Source organism: Sylvia atricapilla, chromosome 3 (assembly GCF_009819655.1).
Source record: "Sylvia atricapilla isolate bSylAtr1 chromosome 3, bSylAtr1.pri, whole genome shotgun sequence".
Lineage (NCBI taxonomy): Eukaryota > Metazoa > Chordata > Aves > Passeriformes > Sylviidae > Sylvia > Sylvia atricapilla.
Genome location: NC_089142.1, coordinates 72,520,243 through 72,544,231, shown reverse-complemented (window position 1 = coordinate 72,544,231; position 23,989 = coordinate 72,520,243). Strand labels below are relative to the sequence as shown.

The 23,989-nt window shown below is 49.5% G+C and overlaps 2 protein-coding genes and 1 long non-coding RNA gene across 4 annotated transcripts in view; 1 reads left to right on the top strand and 2 right to left on the bottom strand.

Moving 5' to 3' along the window:
* Nucleotides 1-2,808: 2,808 nt before the first annotated feature.
* DLL1 (delta like canonical Notch ligand 1) lies at nucleotides 2,809-12,175 on the bottom strand. Of its 2 annotated transcripts, XM_066315763.1 has the most exons (11): nucleotides 11,029-12,173; nucleotides 10,524-10,835; nucleotides 10,258-10,318; nucleotides 9,762-10,019; nucleotides 7,267-7,327; nucleotides 6,656-6,786; nucleotides 6,327-6,496; nucleotides 5,972-6,188; nucleotides 4,171-4,963; nucleotides 3,941-4,055; nucleotides 2,809-3,590 (listed from the first exon to the last, which is right to left on the bottom strand). In XM_066315763.1, the coding sequence occupies exons 1-11, from the start codon at nucleotides 11,086-11,088 to the stop codon at nucleotides 3,585-3,587; spliced, it is 2,184 nt and encodes a 727-aa protein (XP_066171860.1). In that variant the 5' UTR covers nucleotides 11,089-12,173; the 3' UTR covers nucleotides 2,809-3,584. The 2 variants fall into 2 exon arrangements, with proteins under 2 accessions (XP_066171860.1, XP_066171859.1); XM_066315762.1 differs by having other exon boundaries at nucleotides 10,524-12,175.
* Nucleotides 12,176-13,962: 1,787 nt separating this feature from the next.
* On the bottom strand, nucleotides 13,963-16,415 carry LOC136359290 (uncharacterized). Its single transcript, XR_010743245.1, has 2 exons — nucleotides 16,281-16,415; nucleotides 13,963-14,426 (listed from the first exon to the last, which is right to left on the bottom strand). It is a non-coding gene; the product is annotated as an uncharacterized lncRNA (long non-coding RNA).
* Nucleotides 16,416-18,958: 2,543 nt separating this feature from the next.
* The window catches only part of FAM120B (family with sequence similarity 120 member B), a 47,368-nt gene continuing 42,337 nt past the window's right edge, over nucleotides 18,959-23,989 (top strand). The window contains 2 exon segments of the mRNA XM_066315764.1: nucleotides 18,959-19,480; nucleotides 19,482-20,375. Of these exon segments, the coding sequence (XP_066171861.1) occupies nucleotides 19,142-19,480; nucleotides 19,482-20,375 (1,233 nt within the window). The 5' untranslated portion in view covers nucleotides 18,959-19,141.

Genomic DNA, 23,989 nt, shown 5'->3' with positions numbered 1-23,989 from the left:
CCCAGCAGCTAATATCTCCTGCTTCTTCAGCGCTTCTAATTTCTTGACATGCCCCGTCTGTGCCAATAATGCAAATGCCACTTGCCACAGGCTGGCAAAGGTGTGGGCCGAGAGGTTCCCTCTCTGGCCACCCTGTTGAGAGCTGGCCCCAAACAAGGAGGCCAAGTCCTCCGTGGCTGCTGCTGGATGGACAGAAGGAGATGTTGCAGGTCGAGGTATGCACTTGAATTAACAGTGCCACAGTGACAGCCTGAGGATGGACTCCAGGTCCCCAAAGTCCTGGCTCTGGGGGATGAGTGCCCAGGGCACAGACCTGGCTAGGCCAGCCGCAGGCTTTCATATCCACCACCTGGAGGGCAACACGCTGCATCAGTGCGGGCAGCTTCCCTGTGATGTGCTGTGTCAGGAGGGGCACGCTGCCATGTGTCCCTGCAGTTTGCTGGAACCTTTCCATTAATTTAATGGGCTTTGGATTGGGCCCTGAATTCTCAGCTGTCCCAGCTAAATAGACTCCCCAGGCAGGATCTCCTCTCGTTTTAGAATGAGGAAGCCTTTCGGAGATCCTGCTGACTGGGAGGTTCCTGCCCTTCTTTGGCAGCAGAGCTCCCATCCTGGAGTGAACACAGTCCTGTCACTGCCCCTTGGCCACAGTGTGCACCACCTGCACACACGGCTCCACACCTGCATCTGCCATCCTCTGTCCCAAGCAAGACATATTCCACTTCCATCCCCTGCCCAGATCATCCATAATTTTATCCCAGAAAGGCTCAAGTACTATGGATGAGGAGAACAGAACCAGTGCTCCACACTGCATACCTCAGCCTGCTCTGGTCACTGAGAGCCACTGTGTATACACACATACTCAGGACTGGGGGAATTGGTAATCCTGAAGAAGAAATAAATCCTTGTGTATGACTGTAGCCCTAACCCTGCTCAAGAGAGAAATAGAAGAAGCCATTGGGCTGATTTGTGTAACCATCATTTCAGGAGGTGTTTCAGAGGGACAGGACCATGCCCTTCCCTTTGCCTATAGTTTTCTGTCACTCACCAAACTCAGCACTGTTGATGATTAGAACACTTGGACAAACTTATCTTTCCAAAGCTGTTTTATTTATTTTATTTTATTTATTTTATTTTATTTAAGCAAAGATAGGTAGATGCCAATGCTGTGCATTTTCACAAGAGCAAGGAGCTGTGTACTTTTCCAGACCTTTACCTGACAGTAAACTAAACTAGATCTTGCTGTTGCACCAAAGACCTGATGTTACAGAGGTACTCAGCCACTGATGGTCTTCCTTTTGTTATTGCTTTTTTTACAGAAGCAGCATTAAAAAGGCTTAGCCAAGACCATGGCACTGACTGCAAATTCCAGTACATCATAAGAGATGAGCCTGCTCCATAAAGCTTGGGAAGAAGAGGAAACACAGAAATAAAGTGCTTTGGCCAAGGTTGAAAATCAAATGAGCAACAAAGATAGCAACAACACCTTCCAAGACTCGCTTTTCTGTCCAATCTGTGAGATTATGTTGCACTGAGCACCTGCTGCCATACACACCATCATGCCTCATTTAATATATGATGCATTGACTGATTATTGGCAGGTTGTTATGTCACTGCTCAAATTGAAACTGCTGTTCAGACCATCTCTGGCAGGCTGGTTTTCAATACCACTCATCCCTCTCCTTACGAAAACCTTCCTTAAAAGGACACTATGGGATAGATGAGGACGATAACCATGTCAGGACACTTTGTGAGAGGTGAGCCTCTATGCCTGGTCTAAGGTTTCATTGAGCAAAAAGCTAAGCTTGTAAACAGACAAGCCTCTGCAGTCAGTGTGAGTTTTACACAGACCTCACACAAGAGTGGAGTTCCAGTGGTTCACGTCCTTACGCACACTAAAATAAGGGGAATACATGAAGATCACTGGCTGCAATAATTGCTTGATTATATCTGCTGTCTCACTCTTTGCATTTAGGATATCACCCCCCTCCCGTGAAGTAAACAGGGACAGAGGATTTTCACCATCTTTGCAAAGCTGCAGAAGGTGGCCCACAATGATGAGGTTCAATTTTAATGGAGTAAAAATGAGATTATTCCCTAGATTTTCCTTATTTTCCTGAAGTGGAAGAACCCTTTGCCTGTTTCTGAAGAGCCTCTGCTGATTAACATGCAGCACAACATGAAGACAAGCTCATTAGAGCAAGCTGAATTGGGGAAATTGCCTGAGCATTTAGAGGCAAGCCAGGGGTTGGAATCACACTCTGTCCCACTAAGAAGGCAGCAAGAGCCAGGGGCAGACCAGAAACTAAGGACTTAACTGGTACTTCAGAGGTATTGTAGTCAGGGGAGTTGTGGCCAGCAGTCCACACTGCTCACTGTTACCATTTCCTGGAGAGGGAAGTCTGGGGAAACTCACGGCCCATGGGAGCACACCAAGGACCTGAGCTAGGGGCCCTCCCTTGCTGGTATGTCCCAAACTCCCTCGGACTCCAGGCAAGTGTTTGAGCTTGCAAAAAATTAGGAGTTGAGTCATGACAAGCCCCACGCCTGGATTGCAATGGAGTGCACTCAGCTCCCGCTCTTCCTCAGGAAGTGACTCCATATGTGTTTATATAAACACACAGCCCAACATGACTGGGCAAAATATTACTCAAGGTTTTGCCGTTTGCCTTTGGGGTAAGACTGAGCACAACAATGGGGTCAACAGGTCAGAAGGTTAAGAGGGGAAAGAAGTATTGTTATGTTGTGTATTCCAGTTGTTCCCCAGTCTTGTAATAAGTCTCAATCCTACTCGATGCCCCCATGAATCCACAGAGGCCTGTCAAATGCCTTGTTGCAAAGTTCAGTCGGTTCATCATCACATATGGAATAAGCATAGCACTCTGGTTATCATTAATAATATTTATTTTGGAAAAATATTTTAAAAATGAATTTCTTCATTAACAAAACGGTAAAAAAAATCAAATAACATTTGCACAATATTCCATAAATACATTTATATACAAAAAAATATAGTCACATAGACCCGAAGTGCCTTTGTACATATTTACCAAAAAATTTAAATTATAAAAAAATGAACATCACAAAATACTCAAGCTTTACAATTATCATGAAAATATTTTTACAGATTCAAAAAAATAACACACTTTTTCTCACCTAGTAAAAACACATTTTAGTATCAAAAAAGACAATAAAGGCAGTGTTTGTGTCTCTAATTCAAGAAAAGACTGGCTCATAATAATCCAAAATATACACTTCAGGCAGTGCATGCTTCTTATGTAGTAATTAAGTCCATTCATTTAAATATATATAGAAAAGCAACTGACCATAGTGCAATGATAAAATTCATAAAAGGCAGTGCAACAGTAATCCTTGAACACAGACCCTTGCCTGGTGTCCATCTTGTTTCTTTATTTTGCAGTCACTTTGCTAACTTCAGTAGAGAACCAGCTCAAGCCTGAATTTAGTTTCTCAGCAGCAGTCAGTGAAGGAATCTATCTCCCATTCCTCTTTCAGCAGCATTCATCGGGGCACGTCTCCTCTGAAATTGTTCTTGACAACCACCTTGCCATATCACCTCTGGTTTACACCTGGACAGAGAAAACACAAGCAGAGATCAGGAGAGGTTAATGAAATATGTGAAGAGAGCTGTTAGGCTGCAGAGGGTGAGGACTCTGCATGAAGCTCACCAAGGGGTGGGTCAGCACACCTCAACCACATTACCATTTTACCCTAGTCTACAAAACTTGTCAAACCCACATTCACAGCAGCAAGTCACTGAGCTTGTATTTACAACATCCACAGCATCGCAAACTCCAGCTGGCTGGATTTCAACATATACAAACCACTGTGACATTATGAAAAGGAGTTTACCTGCCCTGGCACATACTGGATGGGAGCTGTGGACCAAGACTTTCTCTGCTATTCCAACCCTACTAACCTCAGTTGCTATGATGCACTCGTCTTTCTCTTCTGATATGACATACACCGACTGGTACTTTGTGTCCTTTGAAGTGGAATATACTGAATCTGGTCGCTTTCTTTCAGAAGTATCACTATTGAAGGCAAAAAGAGAAAGAACAAGTCAGATGGCTGTTGCTTAATGCTACCTATGAGATATACACTCCCCCTTCAAAGCCAAGCTGCCCCCGGCCCTCAGATGTGAGATACCTCTTTAGTTGTACTGCACTTTTCTCCTCTGCCTCTGAATCATACGTTTCACACTTGGCTTCACATTTGCTGTGCTCCTCCTTAACAGAGTCCTCATTCTTTAGTTCATGCACCAAATTGTAATCCACTGATGGGTATCTGACTTTGTAGCCATTTTTATCAGAGTTATCGCTGTGAAAGTCTACTTTCTTATTTGTGTTTTTAATCTGAGTGGCACCAATGACACTTATGGAAATGTCCTTCTCGCGCTGGCAGTTTGCCAGGTTATTCATCGTCTCAGTCTCACTCCTGCAGGCATCAGGCTGGTGGTGCCTCTTCTGCACTCTGAGCCTGACGCAAACGACCACAGCCGCACACCCCAGCAGCAGCATGAGGACCAGGATAATCCCAGCGCAGACAGCGATCCAGGGGAACTGGGAGTTCTGGCCTTCCGTGTACTTTTCAGTGAAGTCGACGATGACGGGTCCCTGAGGCGGCTCAGGGAGCAGGAACTGGCAGTTGAGGCCGCCGTAGCCGCGGGCACACTCGCAGACATAGCGGTTGTTCCTTTCGTGGCAGGTGGCCCCGTTGTGGCAAGGGTTGTGTTCGCACCTGCTCACCGGGGTGCTGCAGTTCTTCCCGTTGTATCCTGGCGGGCAGGTGCAGGAATAGTCATTGATGCCATCCTGGCAGGTCCCTCCATTGACACAGGGGAAGGAGGCGCAGTCGTCCACGTTGTCATCACAGTGTCTCCCAGTGAAGCCAGCCTGGCACTGGCAGATATAGGAGTTCCCCAGATCCACACACTGGGCTCCTGCAGGACAGGAAGGGAGATGAGCTGAGTGGTGGGAAGCCAGATACAACAGCTCCTCGCTCGCTGCTCTTGGGGCAAAAGGCACAACCAGCAGCTGAGGAATGCTTTCTTTTTGAGAGGTTAGCTCAACCTTTGACAAGTCTAATCCAACATAAAAAGCACATCTTTTTAAGGAAGATTTTTGTTAAGCAGAATTCTTTTTCATTCTCAATCCTATTCCTTTTTGAACATTTCACTCAGCTCAAACCAGAACACTAGTCCAGGTCAGGTTAACACCACATCTCATGTTACAGAGTTTGAGTGGCAATGAGTAAGGAGGACTACAGTACAAAAAGTCTTCACTAGTTTAATCGAAACAGGAGAATTACTGTTACCAGATCACAAGTAGTAATATTTAGCACTCGTGTAGTATTTGCATCCACAAACCTCTAAGATTCTTTGCAAAGGATTTGAAAGTATAATCTTCCACATTTTCATGCATGAAGCTTCAGACCAAGTTTCTTGGCCATAGCTGACCCATCAGAAAAGGTAATCTGCAGCAGTGGCCCAAGCCACGCCATTGCTTTCTTAATACAGATCCTCCTCCACCAAGTCAACTACTGACATGACAAGGACTTTTTTATAAGAAGATGTAATGATAGGACAAGGCTTTAAACTGAATGAGCTTTAAACTGAAAGAGAGCAGGTTTAGATAAGATACTAAGAAAAAATTCTTTACTGTGAGGGAACAAGTTGCCCAGAGAAGTGGAAAATGTTCCATCCCTGGCAGTGTTCAAAGCCAGGTTGGATGGGGCTTTTAACAGCCTGGTCTAGTGAAAGATGTCCTTGCCCATGGCAGGGGCTTGGAACTAGATGACCTTTAAGGTCCCTTCCAACCCAGACCATTCTATGATTCCATAATTGATCAGTGTGTCTTGATCGGTGTGCCTTATTATGAACTCCAGACCAGAAGCCAAAGTAAGTCTACGGTCTCCTTCCAGAAGACTACTGTATTGTGTTTGGCCTTACCATTAGCACAAGGGCTGGAACTGCAGTAATCGATTTTCTTTTCACAGTTGAACCCAGAGTAGCCCAGTGGGCAGCGGCAGCTGTAGCCCCCGTCAGGGTTGTCAGTGCAGCGCCCACCATTGAAGCACGGTCCGTCAGCACAAGTCATGGCACTCAGCTCACAGTTCTTCCCATAGAACCCTGGGGGGCAGGTACAGGAATAGCTGTTCTCAAGATCCTGGGGGGGAGACACAAGAAACGATCAAAACATTTGTCTCAACTTGCTCAGAAATCCAAAAAGGGATTTTGAAAACTAGTAAAACTGACATTAACTCCTCCCTTGGAGTTTCAGATGACGCAAACAACTCAGACTTACAGTGCAGCTTCCACCATTCTTGCAAGGGTTGGCATCACATTCGTTGATTTCAATCTCACAGTTCGAGCCTGTATACCCAGGTCGGCAGGAACAAGTGTAGCTCCCCTGACCAGTATTGGTGCAAGTGGCACCATTCTTGCAGGGCTTGTGGTGGGTGCAGTAGTTCAGGTCTGTAAAAGATATATATATATATTTTTTATTTTTGTTTTTAAAGAGGGCAGCCAGGATGCCTGCTACTTTGCAAGGCTAGCAGAGGGTGGGTGAGCTGAAAATAGTTGCCTACTTTCTGCTTTTTAAAACAGATGCTCAGGCAAGGACTGAGAACTCACCTTGGTTGCAGAAAAGGCCACCCCAGCCTTCCTGGCAGTTGCACTGCCACGGCTGCTGACAGGTACCATGGAGGCAGCCTGGGTATCGGATGCACTCATCACAGTATCGCCCCTGCCAGCCCACCCTGCATCTGAAAAAAAAAAGATGACAACAAAGTCTCATCAGATTTAGGCTTCTCACAGTTGAAAACCCTATCACAAACGCTGCAAGCACACTGATGCCAGGGATCAAGTTTCATAAAAGCCTTCGGTGATCCTTCATGTGAGAAAGTCACCAAGTCCAACTGTAGCATCAGCTTTCATCCGTCCTAGCTATTTCTTCCTCTTCCTTAGATAGACTCATGGTTCCAGATAGTTAATTTGTTTACTCTAATAAAAAAGAGCCAAACCTTACACACAGCACTGTAAACCCATTAGGATAATATTAATGGCACTGTTGTTTGACTTATGCAATAATACTTGGATCTGGCATCAACCAGATATCTCAAATTTCCATCTAATATGAAGAAAGTCCTTTAAACCAACCCTACAAATGTCCAATGGCTTATTTAACACCAGAGCATCAACGCTGAAAGACAAAGAAGGAAGCAGGAAGGGAGTGGAAAACTTACTTGCATTCCCCAGGCTTGTCACAAAAGCCGTGTTGCTCGTCACATCCAGGCAAACAAATCGCTGTAAACAAACCAAGCAGGGAAAGACATCAGCACTGGTGCCAAAACAACTCTGAGAGCACCTTGTGAGTGGGCAGTGAGTCCCTTTTACTAGGCTGGGGCAGTTAAGCACAGCTGAATTAATCTCTGCAGTCTGCAGGAGTATTGATCTTGCCCCATAACTGGGCACTTTACTTATCACCAGGGATGAGCATTCTTCTTAATACAGTTGCACACAAACAAAAGAGGGCTCACAATTGCTCCCTTCCCCACAGCCCCTCACCCCCCCCCTCCCCCCTTTCCCTTCCCAGTGAGGGTCAGAAGTCCTTTTTTCCAATTCTATGCACACAGCTCCACCTCTTAATATCCTCCGAAAGTGTGTGTGCAGATAAGAGTGGACAGCTGGTGTGCAGGGTGCCAGTGCAAGACAGCTGCTCTATTGTCTATTCTCTCCCAGCAGCTGCCCCACTGCAACAATACCCCGGCCCCGGAGCCAATGGGGCCGGCGGCCGGCGACCGGGCAGCCTATCCCTGCCCACGGCTAATCTATGGCACGCGCGTGATTTCGCTGCAAAAAAACTTTTTTTTTTTTTTCTTATTCAAATAAATAAGTCTAAAGTTCTTCCTCCCTCTTTCCCCCCTCCGCCCTGCTCCGAAAAGGGGCGGGCGGGTGGGTGCAGCCCTGGTAAAAGAGGTAAGCGGGCCAGCGGGAGGGAGGATGAGAGAAGGGAAAAAAGGGACTTCTGCTCATTACTTCGCCTGGTTATGGAACTCATTAAGCAGGCACTGCAAAGTTTTAATTCAACAAAGCCGGCCGGAGACAATGGCATGAGAGGGGAAGGAGGGGGGAAGAAAAAGAAAAAAAGAATCAGTGCTGATAATCAGATCGCCTCCAAGTTGGAAAGAATGGAGCTGGGGGCAAGGCAACGGGAAGCAATCTGCAACTGGCAGCTCCACTCACTAACGGCAAAACATTCCTTTTGCATGCACACATAAACACATCTCCCCTGCCTAGTAGGTTTGTGTCAGTGTTATAAGCTGGTTTTTTTTTTTTTTCTGAGAGGGAAAACACAGCAAAGAACGCACGTAATGAGTCAAGAAAGATGGATAGCCTTCTGCTTCGCTGTGGGAATAGCAGAGATGTGCAGGCATTCAAAAGTGCTGACAGCCCCAAAAGAGCTCATTATCAAAATGCTTCCTTTTCCCCCACCCCTTGACACAACTGGGCTAGGCACTTTTGATCATAGGAAAGGTTGTAGCTCTTATTTACAGCACTATCAAAGGCGAGCCCCTTTGCCTGCTGTTTATTGTGCAACATCGTACCATGAGCTGCTAAAAGCATCCTAGCAGTCACTAACAGCGGTGAATAATCAATCAGGAATGGTTTGATAGCAGCTCAGCTGAGACCACAGTGTAGGTGGGTTTAAAGAGAAACAAAAACACAAGAAAGCTGAGAGGCTGCTTTACAGCCTGGAACTGTTTTCTTCCTGCCTGCCTGGCCCTTTGATGACTGCAGAGGAGCACTGGCCCAGTATGTCATCTGCCAGCACATCTCAGATCCATGTATACACACAAACAGAGAATGCCATCACACGCTGCAGCAGGGGCTCTGTGTGCACGTTTGGGTGTACACCACTATGGATCTACAAAGGGCGGAATCTCATACAACCGGAAAGTATCTGACATCCTGGACTATCCTGTCTGTGATCTGCTTACTGTCCCAGCTTTTCCTGCTGTATCAACACACCACATTCCTCAAAAACTTCAAGCTCTGGGGTATGTTTCATGTCCCTCACTACTTTTTTAGTATCAATTATCACGGCAATGGCACAGAAGAGAGCTGAGGAAGATGTTGAACATTCCTGTGGCCCCATGTGCAGCAATTTCTGTTAGTGGCAGCATATGAGTGTCCCAAATGAGAAATGTACAGTCTAGGAGCCATAGCGAATGTATTGGACTTCCCGATATTTTTCTTAATACAAGGTTGCAGAGCTTCAGACCATAGCAAGCCTACTCATAAGGCACATGGATGTTGCCAAAGCCTAGCTCCCTCTCCTGAAGCTATGTACCTTGTAGGTGATGATACCAAAGTTGTGTGGTTGGAGGGTGGATGGGTGTAAAAAGTAGTCCTGATATATTTTAATAAATCCTCAAGCAACTGCTGAACATTTTGCTGCCAGATTAAATGGTCTACAGTAAATGAGCAGGAGTGTAGTGTTGGCATTGACATTTTGTTGGCTTGAGAGGGGGCTGTCTGCATTAACTTTCTGTAGCAACACTGAGGATCTCCCATCCCTCACACTGGTAAGGCTTGGGCACAGAACCAGACCCACTATTGCTTGGCTCTCCCTTCCCCATGGGGCCTGATGTCAGAGAAACAGCCCTCTGCCAACGTCAAGAGCTCAGGAGACACTGCTGCGAGGGGCACCCGAGGAGACAAGGAGGTGGATACTCACGCTCCGTGCAGTACTGGCCTTTCCAGCCCGGGTTACAGACTTTCTCGCCACGCTCTCCACAGGTGAAGTGACCGAAGGCATCGTCCCGGGGGCGGCAGAATACAGAGCAGCCCTCTCCATAGTAGTGCTCATCGCACACAAAGCGATAGGAGTACTTGAGGTCAGTGCGGCCGCTGCTGTGCAGGTCCTGGGACCACTCCTCACCCACTGCCAAGTGTCTCTGGGTGGCCAGGCGGCTGATGAGGCGCTCAGGGTTTTCTGTGGGAAAGGGGAGAGAAGAGTGGTTAGAGACCCCAAAGCAGGCAGGGCATAGGGGGGGTCTCTGGTGGGAGGGGAAGTGCAGAGGCAGGATGCCATGGCTGCATGCCAACAGGTTGGCCTCTCTTGCCACAGGTCTACTGCTGAGGAGAGTGTGCTACACAGTGCAGAGAAAGGGACAAAATAGGGCTGCAGGGCTGGGATTATTAAGAGGAAAAGCATGTTTCAGGACACTTACCAGTGGTGAGGTCATCAGGTGAGTCCGTATGCAGAGCTTCAATGATGAGCGAGAAGGTGCCCTGTGGAAAGAAGAAGCAGAGACAACCCACCAGGAGAGCATGAGAGCAGGTAGGTCCAAGGGGTAGCGCCACCAGTCCCCAGGAATTATCAGTCGTTGTCCCCCTCCCATCTTGACACTTCAAGGGGATTGGTGGCCCCTTGGAATGGCACGGGGTGGGTCGGGATGGGTATGTGCCGCCCCTTCCAGCATCGCCCCCCACTTACGGGCCAGGTGAAGCCGAAGGGGAAGCGGATGGGATTGCTGAAGGCGGGGTCGGCGCCGCCCGCGCCGTCGGGGACGCTGAAGGAGTTGGCGCCGAGGACGGGGGTGATGGCGCTGCCGTAGGTGCAGGGCGGCTCGGGGGACACGCTGGCCTGGTAGTGCTTGAGGCAGACGCGGAAGAAGGTCTTGCAGTCGCACTGCTGGAGCCCGCCGGCGCCGGGGCCGCCCCCGCGGCAGCAGTTGCGGTTGCTGAGCAGCCCCTTCTTATTGACAAACTCCTGCAGCTTCAGCTCGAAGACCCCGGAGGAGCCGACCTGCGGGGCGGGGACAGCGGCTGTCAGCCACCGAGCTGCCCGCTCCCCAGCCCGGCCCCGGCGGCACTGGCACCCCTCCCCGCTCCTCACGGCTGCAACAGGCAGCGACAGTCCCTGGCATCCCCCGCGGGACTCCTCGGCACAGGGACACCCTGGTGCAGGCATTCCTGTCCCCCACCCCGCGGGCACTTACCTGGCAGCGGCTCAGCAGCACCGAGAGGACGGCGAGCGTCAGCAGGAACCGACCTCCCATTTTGGAGGTGCAGCTCTGGTGCCCTCGCTTTCCTCCCTCTTATCTTCTCGTCAGAGGGAAAAGGGGAAAGTGTCTCTCAGGGTAAAGGGAAAAAAACACAGCGGCCAAAGCCGCTCGTCCCAGCAGAGCTGGAAGAGTTAGTGTCACGGTCTCCTTCTTTCAGGAGTGTCTCTGACTTTTTTTTCCCTTAAGTCGATACCTCTAGATGTAGCCTGTCGGCAACTGACAGCTCTTTCGGATGGCAAAAGAAAAAGAGAGGAAAAAAGGACGGGGGGGGGGGGGGGGGGAAAAGTTAAGATTTATCTGTTAAACTCTTTTTCTTTCGCAATCCACGATGCTCCCCCTTTTCTCCAGGAAGAAAAAATAAAAATAATAAAATAAAAAGCAACTTAATTCCCAACGGAGGCAGAGAAAAGGCTTCCCAAGGAAGATTAAAAATTGGAGATCTGGAAATCCCTGCAGAGGCAGCGGCGGAGGCAGCGGCGATAATTCCCGGGGCGGTGCGATTCGGGAGCGGCTCTGCGCGGCTGCGCTCGCCCTGCGCACGTCGGGGCTGGTGGGTGTCAAACAGCAGCGGTAGCGGGCAGGTCACGTCGGAGCCTTGATCCCCTTTTTTCTTCTTTTCTCTCTTTTTTTTTTTTCCCTTTTTTTTTTTTTTTTTTCCTCTCTCAGAGGAAGCGAAGCTCTCTTTCCTTGTTGTGGGTTTACTTTTGTTTTTAGAGGAATCCCAGCCAACAAAAATAAGCTCGTGTCTCAACAGCAGCGAACAGAGCGTGTCCGGGTGTGCTCCTACGGGGGAGGGGGGGTGCCTGCTCCGCTCCGCTCCGTACCGCGGCTCGGCGGCTCTCTCCGAGGGTGAAGCGCTAAGGATCTGCCTCTCCTTGGGCGCCTGCCGCCCTTATATCCCGCCGGCCGACTGCATGCTTAATGAGATGCAAATGAGCAGCCCCCCAATCTGGCTAGAGCTGTCACAAAGGAGCCACTTTTCCAAACCCTCCTCTCAATGGATCGCCAAATGGTCAGTGAGCTGTAAAATGTGCAACCCTCCTCCCCCTCCCCTTCGCGCTCACAAAACGTGTTCATTTACATTCCTGCAAATTTGGTAACCGCAAGAATCCCCCTTCTGCTCCCGGGAGAGGGTAACACCCCCTCTGCACCGGGGAGAGGCAGTGCAACACGCTCCGGCCAGAGAGCAGCGCCGGGCACGGCGGGCTGTAATTGCCTCTTGGAACGTGCAGAGCAGCCGCCGTGACCCCAAAAAGTGACTCGGTGATCGTGACTACTCCAAGGGGCATCTCCGGCGTTAAAGGGACGAGGGAGGTGGGAGCCAGCGAGCCACAACGAGGGGAATGACATGCCATGAAATTCACACTTGCATTTACCCTGGCATAACCGGAGTAATTGGGGAGGGGGACAACGAAGGTGGACGAAGTGACCCGGGGCTCGCTCTTCCCTTCACGGCGCGCATCCCGCCGGCAGAGGCACGGGGCATCCCCGGGGGTCCGGTGGCGAGGGAGGACGCGGGCAGGTTCGCGGCGGGGACTCGTGGAGGGGACCCGTTCGTGAGGCTCCGTGGGTCCCGTCCCCGCCACCACCGCTGCCGGAGAGAGCCACTCGCTTCGCCCGGGTCCCGCACCCCTCTATGATTATTATCATCATCACCAGCAACCTCTGCCTCTCTCTCCGTCTCTCTCTCTCCCTCTCCCTTTTTTCGTCCTTCAGCTTAGTAAAAAGTGAGTTTGGTGTGTGTCGTTCGCGTGGCTGTCATTAAGGCCGTTTGTTATTGTGTGAGGGCTGAATCAGTTAGCTCTTTGTGCTCTCAGCTGTATGGTAATGTAGACAGCACCTGCTCCCTGCACAATGCGAGGGAGAGAAAGAGCTCCCCTCGGCGCACGCTACTGCCTCTACAACAATGTCCGCACATTTTTTAAAGAAATCCCTTCCAGCACTTCCCCCCTCCGCAACACACACACACACTCACATACATACACACGCGCACAAAATAAACTAGCCCAAATTTACACCAGTCGTCACCTTTATTTATTTTATTTTATTTACGTATCCATCAGACAGTACAACTTTTGTTTTGATCTTTAAAACATGGAAAGCAGTTTACTGGTGCGGTGAAAAAGGGATAGAGACTATTACCATTTGAGCAGGCTCTTAATGATGGATGGAAGCAGGGGATAAAAGTTGGAGGGCGACTCTGGCATGTCACTCGAAGCTGGGTTTTCCACTTTGTTTAGGCCCTCTGTTTAAACACCTTTGGTAGGCGCAGGCGGATTCATTAGGATGCAAGGTGTAACTGTCTCTGTAAATGTCATTTTAATTGTAACAGATCATTTCAGCACAGATTAGGCTTGTGTGCGAAAGGAGAGGATTTGGCTACAATAACCTCACTGTAGGTATGCCGTGCTAAAAGCCTTATTATGGAGACTTTATTGGGTTGAAACGTGCATTTGCATGGCAAAATGTGACTTCCATTGAAGCAGATGTCTTGATCACAAATTATCTTACAATGCGCTAGGAAAAAAAAAAATCTTAAAGACTTCTTAAAGTAAAAGCATTGAGTAATACCAATTAAAAGAAAATCACTAATGAGTTCATTCAGCCCAGCTCTTCTTGACTGTTCCAGGACTGTAGCTGCCCACATTCATTTACCAGGGGTTTGTGGCACCTACCCCAAACCCAGGCCACCTACCCCAACCCTTGGTACAAGCATCCAGATCTTTGCAACGTTTTGCCACTCAACCTGTGTGTCCTTTACATCTAATTGGAGTCGAACGAGCCATCTACATCCAGGTGCTCTTCCTCTCCCCTCCCCCCGCCCCTCGACGCATAAGCAAAAGTTTAAAATGTACAGGAATGTTTGGGTTTGATTTTTTTTCCCCTGAGTTGTTTCTGGGCAGAGAGGGGGCCAGCGATCCCGCAGGCAGCGTGCGAGGACGTAGAGAAGGCAGCCCAGGAGGGAGCGGAGCGGAGCGGAGCGGGCGGCGGATCCACGGATCCTCGGCCGCCCGCCCCCGCCGTGCCCAGCCTCAGCAGCGGGGAGCGGGGGGGCGCCTCCCGCAGCAGCGCCGGGTTTCACTGCACATTACTTTTGCCACCTAGCGTCAACATCCTTTCAAGTGGCTTGTCGCTGCTTCGCAAACTTTGCTGCGGCGTTATCCCCGGGAAAAGAGAGGGAGGGGGGGAGAAACATCGCTTCGTATGAGGTTTACTAAGCGAGTGGGGCGGGGGCGGTGGGGGCCGGGGGTGAGCGGCAATATCTGTCTTGAAATTTGGGTGGTGGCCCGTCGGTGAGGCGAGAAGTGATATATCAACGCGGATCTTTTAATCTACAAGAGATAGAAAGTTGGTCCATTAGCATCCCCTTGCTTAAAAAACTGGAAATAAAAAGTTACACGCGCAAGGGCTATAACCTAGCGATAAAAAAAAAAAAAAAAAAAAAAAAAAAAAAAAAAAAAAAAAAAAAAAAAAAAAAAAAAAAAAAACCCACGAAAAAACTTGCCCCCAAATCCTTAACAACCCCCCTTCGGTACTGGGTATTTGTTAAATTGACGTGGCACAGATTTCTCGATTACCGCTGCTGAGCGTGACTGAAAGGCGCCGTGAGAGCCGGCAGGATCCTGCCCACGGCGCTCATTCTTCTCTGGCTTAATTTATGCCACGCGATTCTGTATTGGGGAAATCAAGCAGAAAGCTCCTTTTTCTGCTTTTTTCCCCCCTCTCCCTCTCTCTTTCAGATGCTGGACTAACGGGGAGACTGTTTAACTTAAGTGTTTCTATAGGAGGCTGTTGTAGTTTAACTCCTGCCCACCAGTAGCTGAGGCGAACAAAGGAGGGACTCGAGGTCTAACTATTCATCCATTCTCTGCACTTTAATTTTCATTGATTTCGAAGACAAGGGGAGCCCTTAGGGATTCTCGCTGAAGGGGGATGACACGCCTTTAGACGCGATCAGCCCCCCAGCCAGCCATCTGCTCCCAACCAAATGGCGCTTTTCGCTCCCAACCGCGTGTCTCCGCACCGCGCTCGCCCGCCGCCCCCCGCCGCCCCCCGCCGCCCCGCGCTGTTCGCCGTGCCCGCGCACCGTCACCGGCCCCCGCTGCCGGGCACGGCCGCTCCGTCCCGTCCCGCCCGACGCCCTGCGCGGCCGCGCCCGCCCCGCCGGGTGAGCCGGCGGCGGGACCCCCGGGGGCGGGCGCGGAGCCCGGGGCCCCGCCAGGGCGCGGTGACCCCGCACGGCCGGGACGCGGCGGGCCCGGCCCCGCCTGCCAGCGGCTCGCTGGGGCTGGTGGGTATTGTACTTTCCCTCCCTGCCCCTAATTGATACCCTTCCCGCAACGCCGCCCCCCCCCCCCCCCCCTCCTGCTCCGGCGAGTATTTACGGTAGCGCCGCGCACCAGCGGGGCCGAGAGCTCCCTATCAGCCGAAGCTTTTATTTCTAAGCGAGCCAGATTATGGGAAAAGTCACTTAAAAAGGGGGGGTGGGTGGGATATGTGCGTGTGTTAATTAGGGCGACGCGCTGCCATCGCTGGCGTTCAACCCTGATTTTTCCCGGGACGGAGGGCTCCGGGCATATGGCGAACGGTGCGTCGGCGGAGGGACGTGTACGTGTGGAGCTATGTGTAGCCGAGTGTGCATAATATTTTAATTAGGTCTATAGTCCCTACGGAGGTATGTGTGCGTGGCCGCCCCTCCGCCGCACGCCCCCTTCACCTGTTCCTCCGGGCCGGACCGGGCCGGGCGGGAGGGGATGGGAAGCGGGGAGAGGGCAGGCAGGGTGCCGCCGGGCCGGGGCTCTGGCTCCCCCGCTGGCCCCAGGCTCGGAGGCGTGACCGGGCTGCTGGCGCTGCCCCGGGCCCCGCCGCCGGGCGCCCCGATCCGAGGCGGGTGCGTGACGGGCGCGGAGGGGCCGCGGTGCCGGAGGGGCGCTCCGCCGCCCTTGCCGTGTGCGGGGAGGAGGATTAAGAAGTTTAGCGTGTAGGTTAGCCCAAAGTTGCAAAGGCATGTGCTGATTAGAATAAGAAAGGGCAGTCGCGTGGCTCAGCTGGCACACAGCGAGGCCAGATGATAGATAAGCAGCTCTGGCTCTTCCCTTCCCCCCAGCCCCCTTTTTGAAATCGCAAATCATCTGCTCCGGCCCTATCCTAGCCCCTCATTTTCATTACAATAGTTGTGTGTTTACCTGTGATCCTGGGACGGGGCATTCCTTTGTCTCCCGAGGAGATTACCGCAGCCAGCTGCTCTCCAACCCTTCCCTGGGCAAATCCCGAAGTGGCCCCTATATGTGTTTTACTGATTGCACACGAGGAGAAAGCCAGATACCCTCTCCCCCCGCCCCGGCCCCGTTTCCCTGCGCTACTTGTTTGTTTGGGTTTGCTCCCTGGCTCGCTTCCGACGGGATTTCGCTTGTGGGAAACTAAGAGGGATAAAATTGGTCACTCGTGTGCGTGAGCTGTCATTGCTCCCAAAGCCGGAAGGGTGAAGGGATGCTGACCTCCCTCCGGGGGGAGCGAAACCACGGGACCCCCCTACGGAACAACGAGACAAAAGGGGGTTTGGGAAAGAAAGTTTCCCCTCGCCTTGCTCTCTGTCAGCCCTCGGGTTCCCCCCGGTCTGGGACATAACTTTTCCCGAAACTTCCCGTGGGTGCCCTGAGCTGGGCAGGTCCCATTCCTTCTCCTGGCCCTGGCTCTGGGACACACAGGTTCAAATACTCTTCCTGTCCATGCCCCCCTTGGGAGCACCTCGGCCTTGCTTCTTTGCCCACCTTTAAATTTAAGGATACTCAAGATCTTCACTACACCAGAAGCCACAGATCACATTTGAACTATAAAACCTTCTAAAGTGCCTTACCACACGAAATATCCCTTGATCCTGATATTTATCCTGTGCCCCAGCACCCCATTTGCCGTGTCAAGCAAGCCCAGTGTAACTCCATGAAGTGCTGAGGCCTGGCTTGTCTTGGCAGGAGTGTCACAGGGAGGGAGGGTGAGCAATAGTAGGACTCAGGTCATGTACAGGTGATGAAAAATGTGATGGCACTCCTCAAAAAAATGTTCTGCATTGCAGCTATGAGATTTTGCTGGATGGCTGGAATAGACCCTTCCGCTACCAACTTCAGTAGCAATATTCGCTGCCTCTGCCAGTTCTTGTAGGAAAACTCCCTCCTTTGCCCAGCATTATTAATTGTTCATCTTAAGCCAGCACTCTAAATAGTAGCTGCAAACTTCCACTCCAGCACAGGTCGCTCTCCAAAGCCATGACAGCACAGAGTGCTGTTGTACTGCACTGCATTTCGTGCATGAAGGGTTTTTGTGTTCCCCCCCTTTGCAGAGTGTGTGCATCTTGTGCATTCTATGTTGCCTGTAGCACAAAACTTGCTGCTAATAAACTTTGGGGGAGGAGAGGGGGCAGCAGTTTTCTTCCAGGGCTTTCCAAGCCACTTCCAATTTGTGCAGTTTTTATTTCTTTCTGCATCTCTCCACGTTCAGGGTAGGCAGGGGGTGGGAGAAGGTGGGGGCAAAAACTCCTCTGCAGAAGGTGATTATGAGAAAGAGGATGGGTATGGATGGGGCGGGCCTGAGCTTTTGGAAATGCTCTCCCCTTTTCTGAGAGCATCTGCCCGGAGACGAACAGATGTGGGCACCTGCGGTGACAGGCCACATATGCTCCATCCTATTCACAGGCATTCAGACACCGCTACAATGGTGAGGCTTTGTGTACCCGGAGTCACCAAATATATTAATCTGCACTCCCCAGAGCACCGCTCTCTTTAATTTTTCACCGGCAATAACATCTGATTTAATCTTCCCATGGGCTCCCCCGTGTCCCTCTCCCCCCTCCCGGAAAGATGTGAAGTTATTCACGTCCCCACCTGTTGCCGCCGGGCTGCGAGCGGGTCTCGCTCCCGGCCCGCACCCAGGGCGTTATCCCGGGATGTGCGGCCCGGGAAAAACGGGAGCTCCCCTTGGCTGGCAATCGCCGGGCACGACAAAGCGAAACCACCACGAACCCGTGCCCAAGGTCGCGCTGCCGGGGGGGAAGATAAATCGCCCAAGAGCGACTCGGGGGGGGGGGGGGGGGTTGGAGCGATTCCGGAGCGAGACGCTTTCATGTCCCCCGCCCCGTCCCCCGTGCCGGCCGGGTTTGTTCGGGGGCACAAAGGCCGCTCCGGCCCCATTGTGGCCGCACAAAGCCAGGGACCGCAGCCCGCGGGCGGGGCAGCCGCGGCCCCACGGGCGCGGTCGGCCCCGCGGGCGCGGCCCGCCGTAGGGCGCAGGCGCGGCCCCGCCCCGCGGGGAAGCGGAAGCGGCGCTCGGGTCAGTGCCGGGCGGTGGGGCCGGGCGGTGGGGCCGGGGCTCCCTGGGGCCGGGCCGGGCCGGGCCGGGCCGGGCCGGGCCGAGCCGAGCCGAGCCGGGCCGGGCCGGGCCGGGCCGGCCGCAGCCCCGGTGTGCGCGGGCGGCGCGGCCCGGCCCGGGAGCCGCACGGACCCCGGGGCGGGGTCTCGGCCCTGCCGGGGCTGCGCGCAGCGGCCCCCGCATCCTGTGAGGTGCCGAAAGGCCCCTTTCAAACCAAACTGTGATTAAAGAGGGTGGTATTCAGAACTCTGGGTTTAACTGATAGGTTTCAGGAATGCTAAAAAGCTGTTTGTTCACAATACTTTGGAAACTCGCTTTCCTTTCTTTCCCTTTGGAACACCATGTGCATGTATATTTCTTAATAAAAACAAACAAACAACAACAACAACAAAAAACAACAAAAAAACCTATCCGTGTTTTTCTAGTATTGTGTACTTTTCTATACGCTATTAACCTGAAATCTCCTTCACTGGAGATACTCCCGAATTGTCCAAACACATTTTTGTACCATGTGCTCAAGGATTACCCTGCTGGGGCAGGGAGGGCGGACCTTGTGGTTCCTTCCAGCCTTACTCATTCAATGATTCTGTGAATTTTGTTTGGTCGTATTTATGAGAATCTTTTGATATTTATATTTTTCACTGATATAAAAAACAGAAGTGGAAGGGAAATCTAATGAATACTTATGTTCGGTTTGCTGAGGGGAAATAAACTCTTTCAAGTTCTTAAAAGCCCATATACAGCAATGACCTCTCAGAAAAAGCAGAAAAATAACAGTTCCGTTTCTAAGCAGCTTTTTTTTTATTATTATTGTAGAATTTCATTGTTTCTCAGTATTGCATCTCAGAATGTTTTTGTTTTTCTTCTTTCAGACTGCTGTGAGTTTCGGAGATCAGCCATGGGTGTTAGAGGCTTGCAGGGATTTGTGGCAAGAGTTTGCCCTGATGCATGTCAAACGGTAGATCTGCGGGAAATGGCAGAAAAGCATCGCATTGAGCATCCTGATTCCCCACCTGTTATCGTGGGTAGATGCCATGAGTTGTGTTAGACGCTGGTACACACCAGAATCCTGGGTGTGTGGTGGCCAGTGGCGGGAGTACCTTGCCATTTTAGAGGATTTTATCAATGCTTTTATGGCAGCTGGTATCAAGTTGGTGTTTTACTTCGACGGGGTGGTAGAAGAGAAAAAGAGAGATGAGTGGATCAAACGGAGGATGAAGAATACTGAGGAAATAACCAGATTGTTTCAGTTTATCAAGACTCACAGGAAACAGCCAGGGAAGGAAATGTTTGTTCTTCCTTCAGCTCTGCCTACTTTTACACGTTATGCCCTGAAATCACTTGGTCAAAAAACAGTCTGCACATTGCAAGAAGCAGACTTTGAGGTGGCTGCATATGGTTTGCAGCACAACTGTATAGGAATTCTGGGGCAAGATAGTGACTACCTCATCTATAATACATGTCCCTACTTTTCCATTGAGAACCTCCGTTTGGACAGACTGGTCACTGTTATGTACTCTCGAGAAGTCCTTTGCCGCGTACTGGGTATTAGTTTGACACACCTTCCTCTCTTTGCATGCTTGCTTGGCAATGATATTGTTCCAGAAAGCATGTTGGAAGGCTTTTGGCACAAATGTTTAACCACCAGTCCCCACAGGAATAGCAGCTACAACAGAAGAGCAAACATACTGCTGTCTGTAGCAAATTACATCTCAAAACTTCCATGCTCGTACAGCAGCCTGAAACACTTGGAAGAGATTCTACCTCTGGGATCAGACAAGACATTGCTTTGCAGAGGAGTGAACTCCTACCTTTTGCCTGGGCAGCAGTCTCCATGGATTCCTCCCAATATAACAAATTGTCAAATATTATCCCTTCAACAACAGTCAACTCTCTGTCAAGATAAAGAAATCTTTCAGGTAACTTTTTTTTTTAAAGCTTAGGTATCATTTTATTGCCATGACTAGTTAGTGGAAGTTAATAATGAGTACATCAGTTCTATTGATTTAAATTTGCTTGTGCAAAAATCTTTTGTCTGTTAAGTGGAGCCCCAGTTAGGACTATTGCGTGCATTAATATGAGCACAGATGTAGCACGTTTAATAAAAATTATTTTTTCTCTTTTTGAAGTGTCAAGTAGGTCAAATAATGGGGAGCAGCCCTGTATAAGCCAGCAGTTGGGCACAGAAATGTACTTCCCATGTGTTATATGATTTCCCATGTTTATGTAATTTGTGCATCGACTTAGTTTTTACTTTGAGACTCCAGAGGTCAGCCATAAGCTGGTCAGTGATCTGCTTGGCTGCGCCTCACAGTGGAGGTGTCAAAGGTAGTTGGGCTAAGAATGCAGAAGTTGAAATTGCTCATGGTGGGGACATGGAAACTCCTACAGAATCATGTCGTGAAGTGACAGAATGGTTTGGGTTGGGACCTTAAAGACCACCTAGTTCCCCACCCTTGCCCTAAGCGAGGAGACTTCCACTAGACCAGGTTACTCAGAGCCCCATCCAACCTGGCCTTGAATACTTAAAGGTATGATCCAACTTCTGTCTTGTCAACCTGGGCCAGTGCCTCACTAACTTCACAGCAAAGAGCTTCTTCCTAATATCTCATCTAAACCTGCTTTCTGTCAGTTTAAATCCATTTATTTCCCTTCATCCTGTCACTACACACCTTTGTGAAAAGTCCCTCTCCAGCTCTTTTGTAGCCCCCTCTAGGTATTTGAAGGCTGCTCTAAGGTGTCTCTAGAGCCTTCTCTTCTCCAGTTATACAACCCCAGCTCTCTCAGCCTCATAGCAGAGGTGCTTCAGCCCTCTGATCATCTTTGCAGCCCTCTGGACTGACTCCAACAGGTCAAAGTCCTTCCTGTGCTGGGGGCATCAGAGCTGAACACAGCACTCCAGGTAGGGTCTCACCAGAGCGGAGTAGACAGGGAAAATCCCCTCCCTTGCCCTGCTGGTCACACTGCTTTCGATGCAGCCCGGGGTTTGGTTGGCTTTGAGCGCACATTGCTCGTCAAGCTGCTTATTCAGCAACACCCTAAAGCCCTCCTTAGTGCTGTTCTCAATCCATTCTCCATCCAGCCTGTCTTTGTGGTCAAGGTTGCTCTGGCCCAAGTGCAGAATCTTGTTGAAATTGATGATATTTGCCCAGGCCCACCTCTCAAACCTGTCCAGATTCCTCTGGATGGATCCTTTCCCTCCTGCGTGTCAATGGCACCACACAGCCTGGTGTCATCAGCAGACTTGCTGAGGGAGCACTCAGTCCCACTGTCCGTGTTCCTGGCAAAGATGTTACACAGTGCTTCTCCCAGTACCGACCCCTGAGCACACCAGTTCTCACTGGCCTCCCCTTGCACATTGAGCCATTGACTACAACTCATTTGCTGCAACCATCCAACCAGTTCCTCATCCGCTAAGAGGCCCATCTGTGAAATCCATGCCTCTCCAGGGACAAGGATGTTGTGCAGGACAGTGTCAAATGCATTAAGTCTGTATTTTGTCAGTTTTGGTTCAGGTTAAATTGCCCTTATTTTCATTGTCCCTGAATGACCCAAAAGCACTTCAATGGATTTATTAATTCCCAAAGGGCAGGAGTGTAGTAGCAAGTTTTAGTTATGGCATCCCACACGGACAGGGATGCACAGGTGTTGGGGTGAGATGTGGTATGTCAGATTGAGTCACTCTGGGAAACTAGATATATTAGCTTAGGGTGATGTGCCTGGCTAACAGAAAATGCGTTACTTTGCATCAGATTTTATGGAATAGTAGTAAGTCTGGAGCACAATTCTGTAAATTTGTGGCAATTAAGATAACATTGAGATTTTTTTAAAAATCTATATAAGGAAGTGTATTTTAGACCCTATATTAGCCATCTGTTGCTCCCCATTTTATTAGGTCCTTATAGACTTCAAACACAGAACTTTTTTTTCTTTCTCTTGCTTATCTTGAGCATTTTCTTTAAAACTATTTCTGTTTCTTCATATTACTCTAAAGTAGTAATATAATTTACATTTTCCTTTCTAAAAAGACTATAAAGCATTTTATAACTACATTGTAGCTTATGCAATGCTCATTTCAGCTAAACTGTGGATTTATCTGGGCTTTTAAATTAATCACACATAGATACATACATATCACTTTTGACTGCTGTGATTAAATAGAAAATATTTTTAAAAATTAGCAGCCATACATCATAATAAGGTGTTCTTGGTGACTCTTTCTGCTTGAAGTGCAAGGAAAAAATAGCCAGAACACAATTATCTAGGTTGGAATATAGCCAGGACAATAGTGGCAATATCTTTATTCCTTAAGAGAATATACCATGTGGTCTTTATGACAAGTGATCATTATTTCTTGGTCTTTAATTTGAAGGGCTGAAGTTCTGAAGCGCTATGCTGAGCTACTGCTCTAATAAAATAATAATGTTTAGAAATTCTATTGTAGAATGCCTCGTTGTTACTGCATGAATCCTACATGAAGCCAGTCACTGGGCCAAGGAAATTACAGCCAAAATGTTAGACGTGTTAACTTCTCTTTTGTTTTTGTTACAAGTATTCAAATATTTGTATGTGTAATGTGTGTGCTTTGCTTCAGATTTTGAAACCCATATCTAGTTCTGCTTACCTTGCACATTGTTGAACTGCACATAAATGGCACACAAAGCTCAATTCAACCACGAGGGCATAGCCTCATGTTGCTGTTTCTCTCAGAAGAGCATAACTTTCTAGCTGATTGTAGGTATTAATCAGAAATATTTTTCAAGATACAGACATTGAATACAGCAATACTTTTGAAATCAGCTTGTAGTATTTTCAGTACATAAGGATGTGTAGATTATTGGCAAATTACAGTAAACTAGCGTTATGGGTGATCTCATATCTGTGGCTGGCTTCTGTGAAATAGTTCAGTGCTTCATTAAAATCATGCTTAGAATACTTGATGCTCTGTTTTTTATTTTATACAAAACTATACTTGTGGGATTACATTGTTTACACATATTAGGAGTACTGAAGCATTTCTTGCAGGGAACCTTTAATTTATGTGTAAGTGCTCTGTTGACTGGCACTGTACACAGCAAGTATGACATTTCAGTAAGATTAATTTTGATCAGTGACCTAGTGAATGACTGCAGCTTTGACCTGCTGAGTTGTCAGGCATTGCAGATTCTGAAGTTCTGCAGAAATGGTGAAATTTTTTTCTGGCTAGTGGTCCAGTAACTCCTGGTGAAAGCATCTGTGGTGGCTGATACAGTACAGATAGCACAGCACATGCAGGGAATGCAGAGCAGAGAAACAACAGTGCCTGCTCACCATATGGCACGGGTCCTGGAGAATTTATCTGTGGCACCCCATGAAAGTATTCACTCCCCTCAGCTGTTTGAACACCCCCAGAGTTTTGGTCTGGGGTTGTGAAGTAGAAAGTCTGTCTGGCCGTTCACTTGACCCAGTCCAGATTGCCAGTGTTACTGGTTGGAATTCTGTGCTGCCTGAGAGCATCTTTGTTGCTTTCTCACCTAGGCTGTTCCAGACCAGC

Excerpts from the sequence above, each read along its gene's own strand:
- DLL1 (XM_066315762.1), bottom strand. The coding sequence starts at position 11,000 with ATGCCTGCACCAGGGTGTCCCTGTGCCGAGGAGTCCCGCGGGGGATGC. Across the intron at positions 10,319-10,523 it reads CCTTCGGCTTCACCTGGCCC|GGCACCTTCTCGCTCATCAT; the intron begins GTAAGTGGGGGG and ends TTCTTTCCACAG. Across the intron at positions 6,787-7,266 it reads GACAAGCCTGGGGAATGCAA|ATGCAGGGTGGGCTGGCAGG; the intron begins GTAAGTTTTCCA and ends TTTTTTTTTCAG.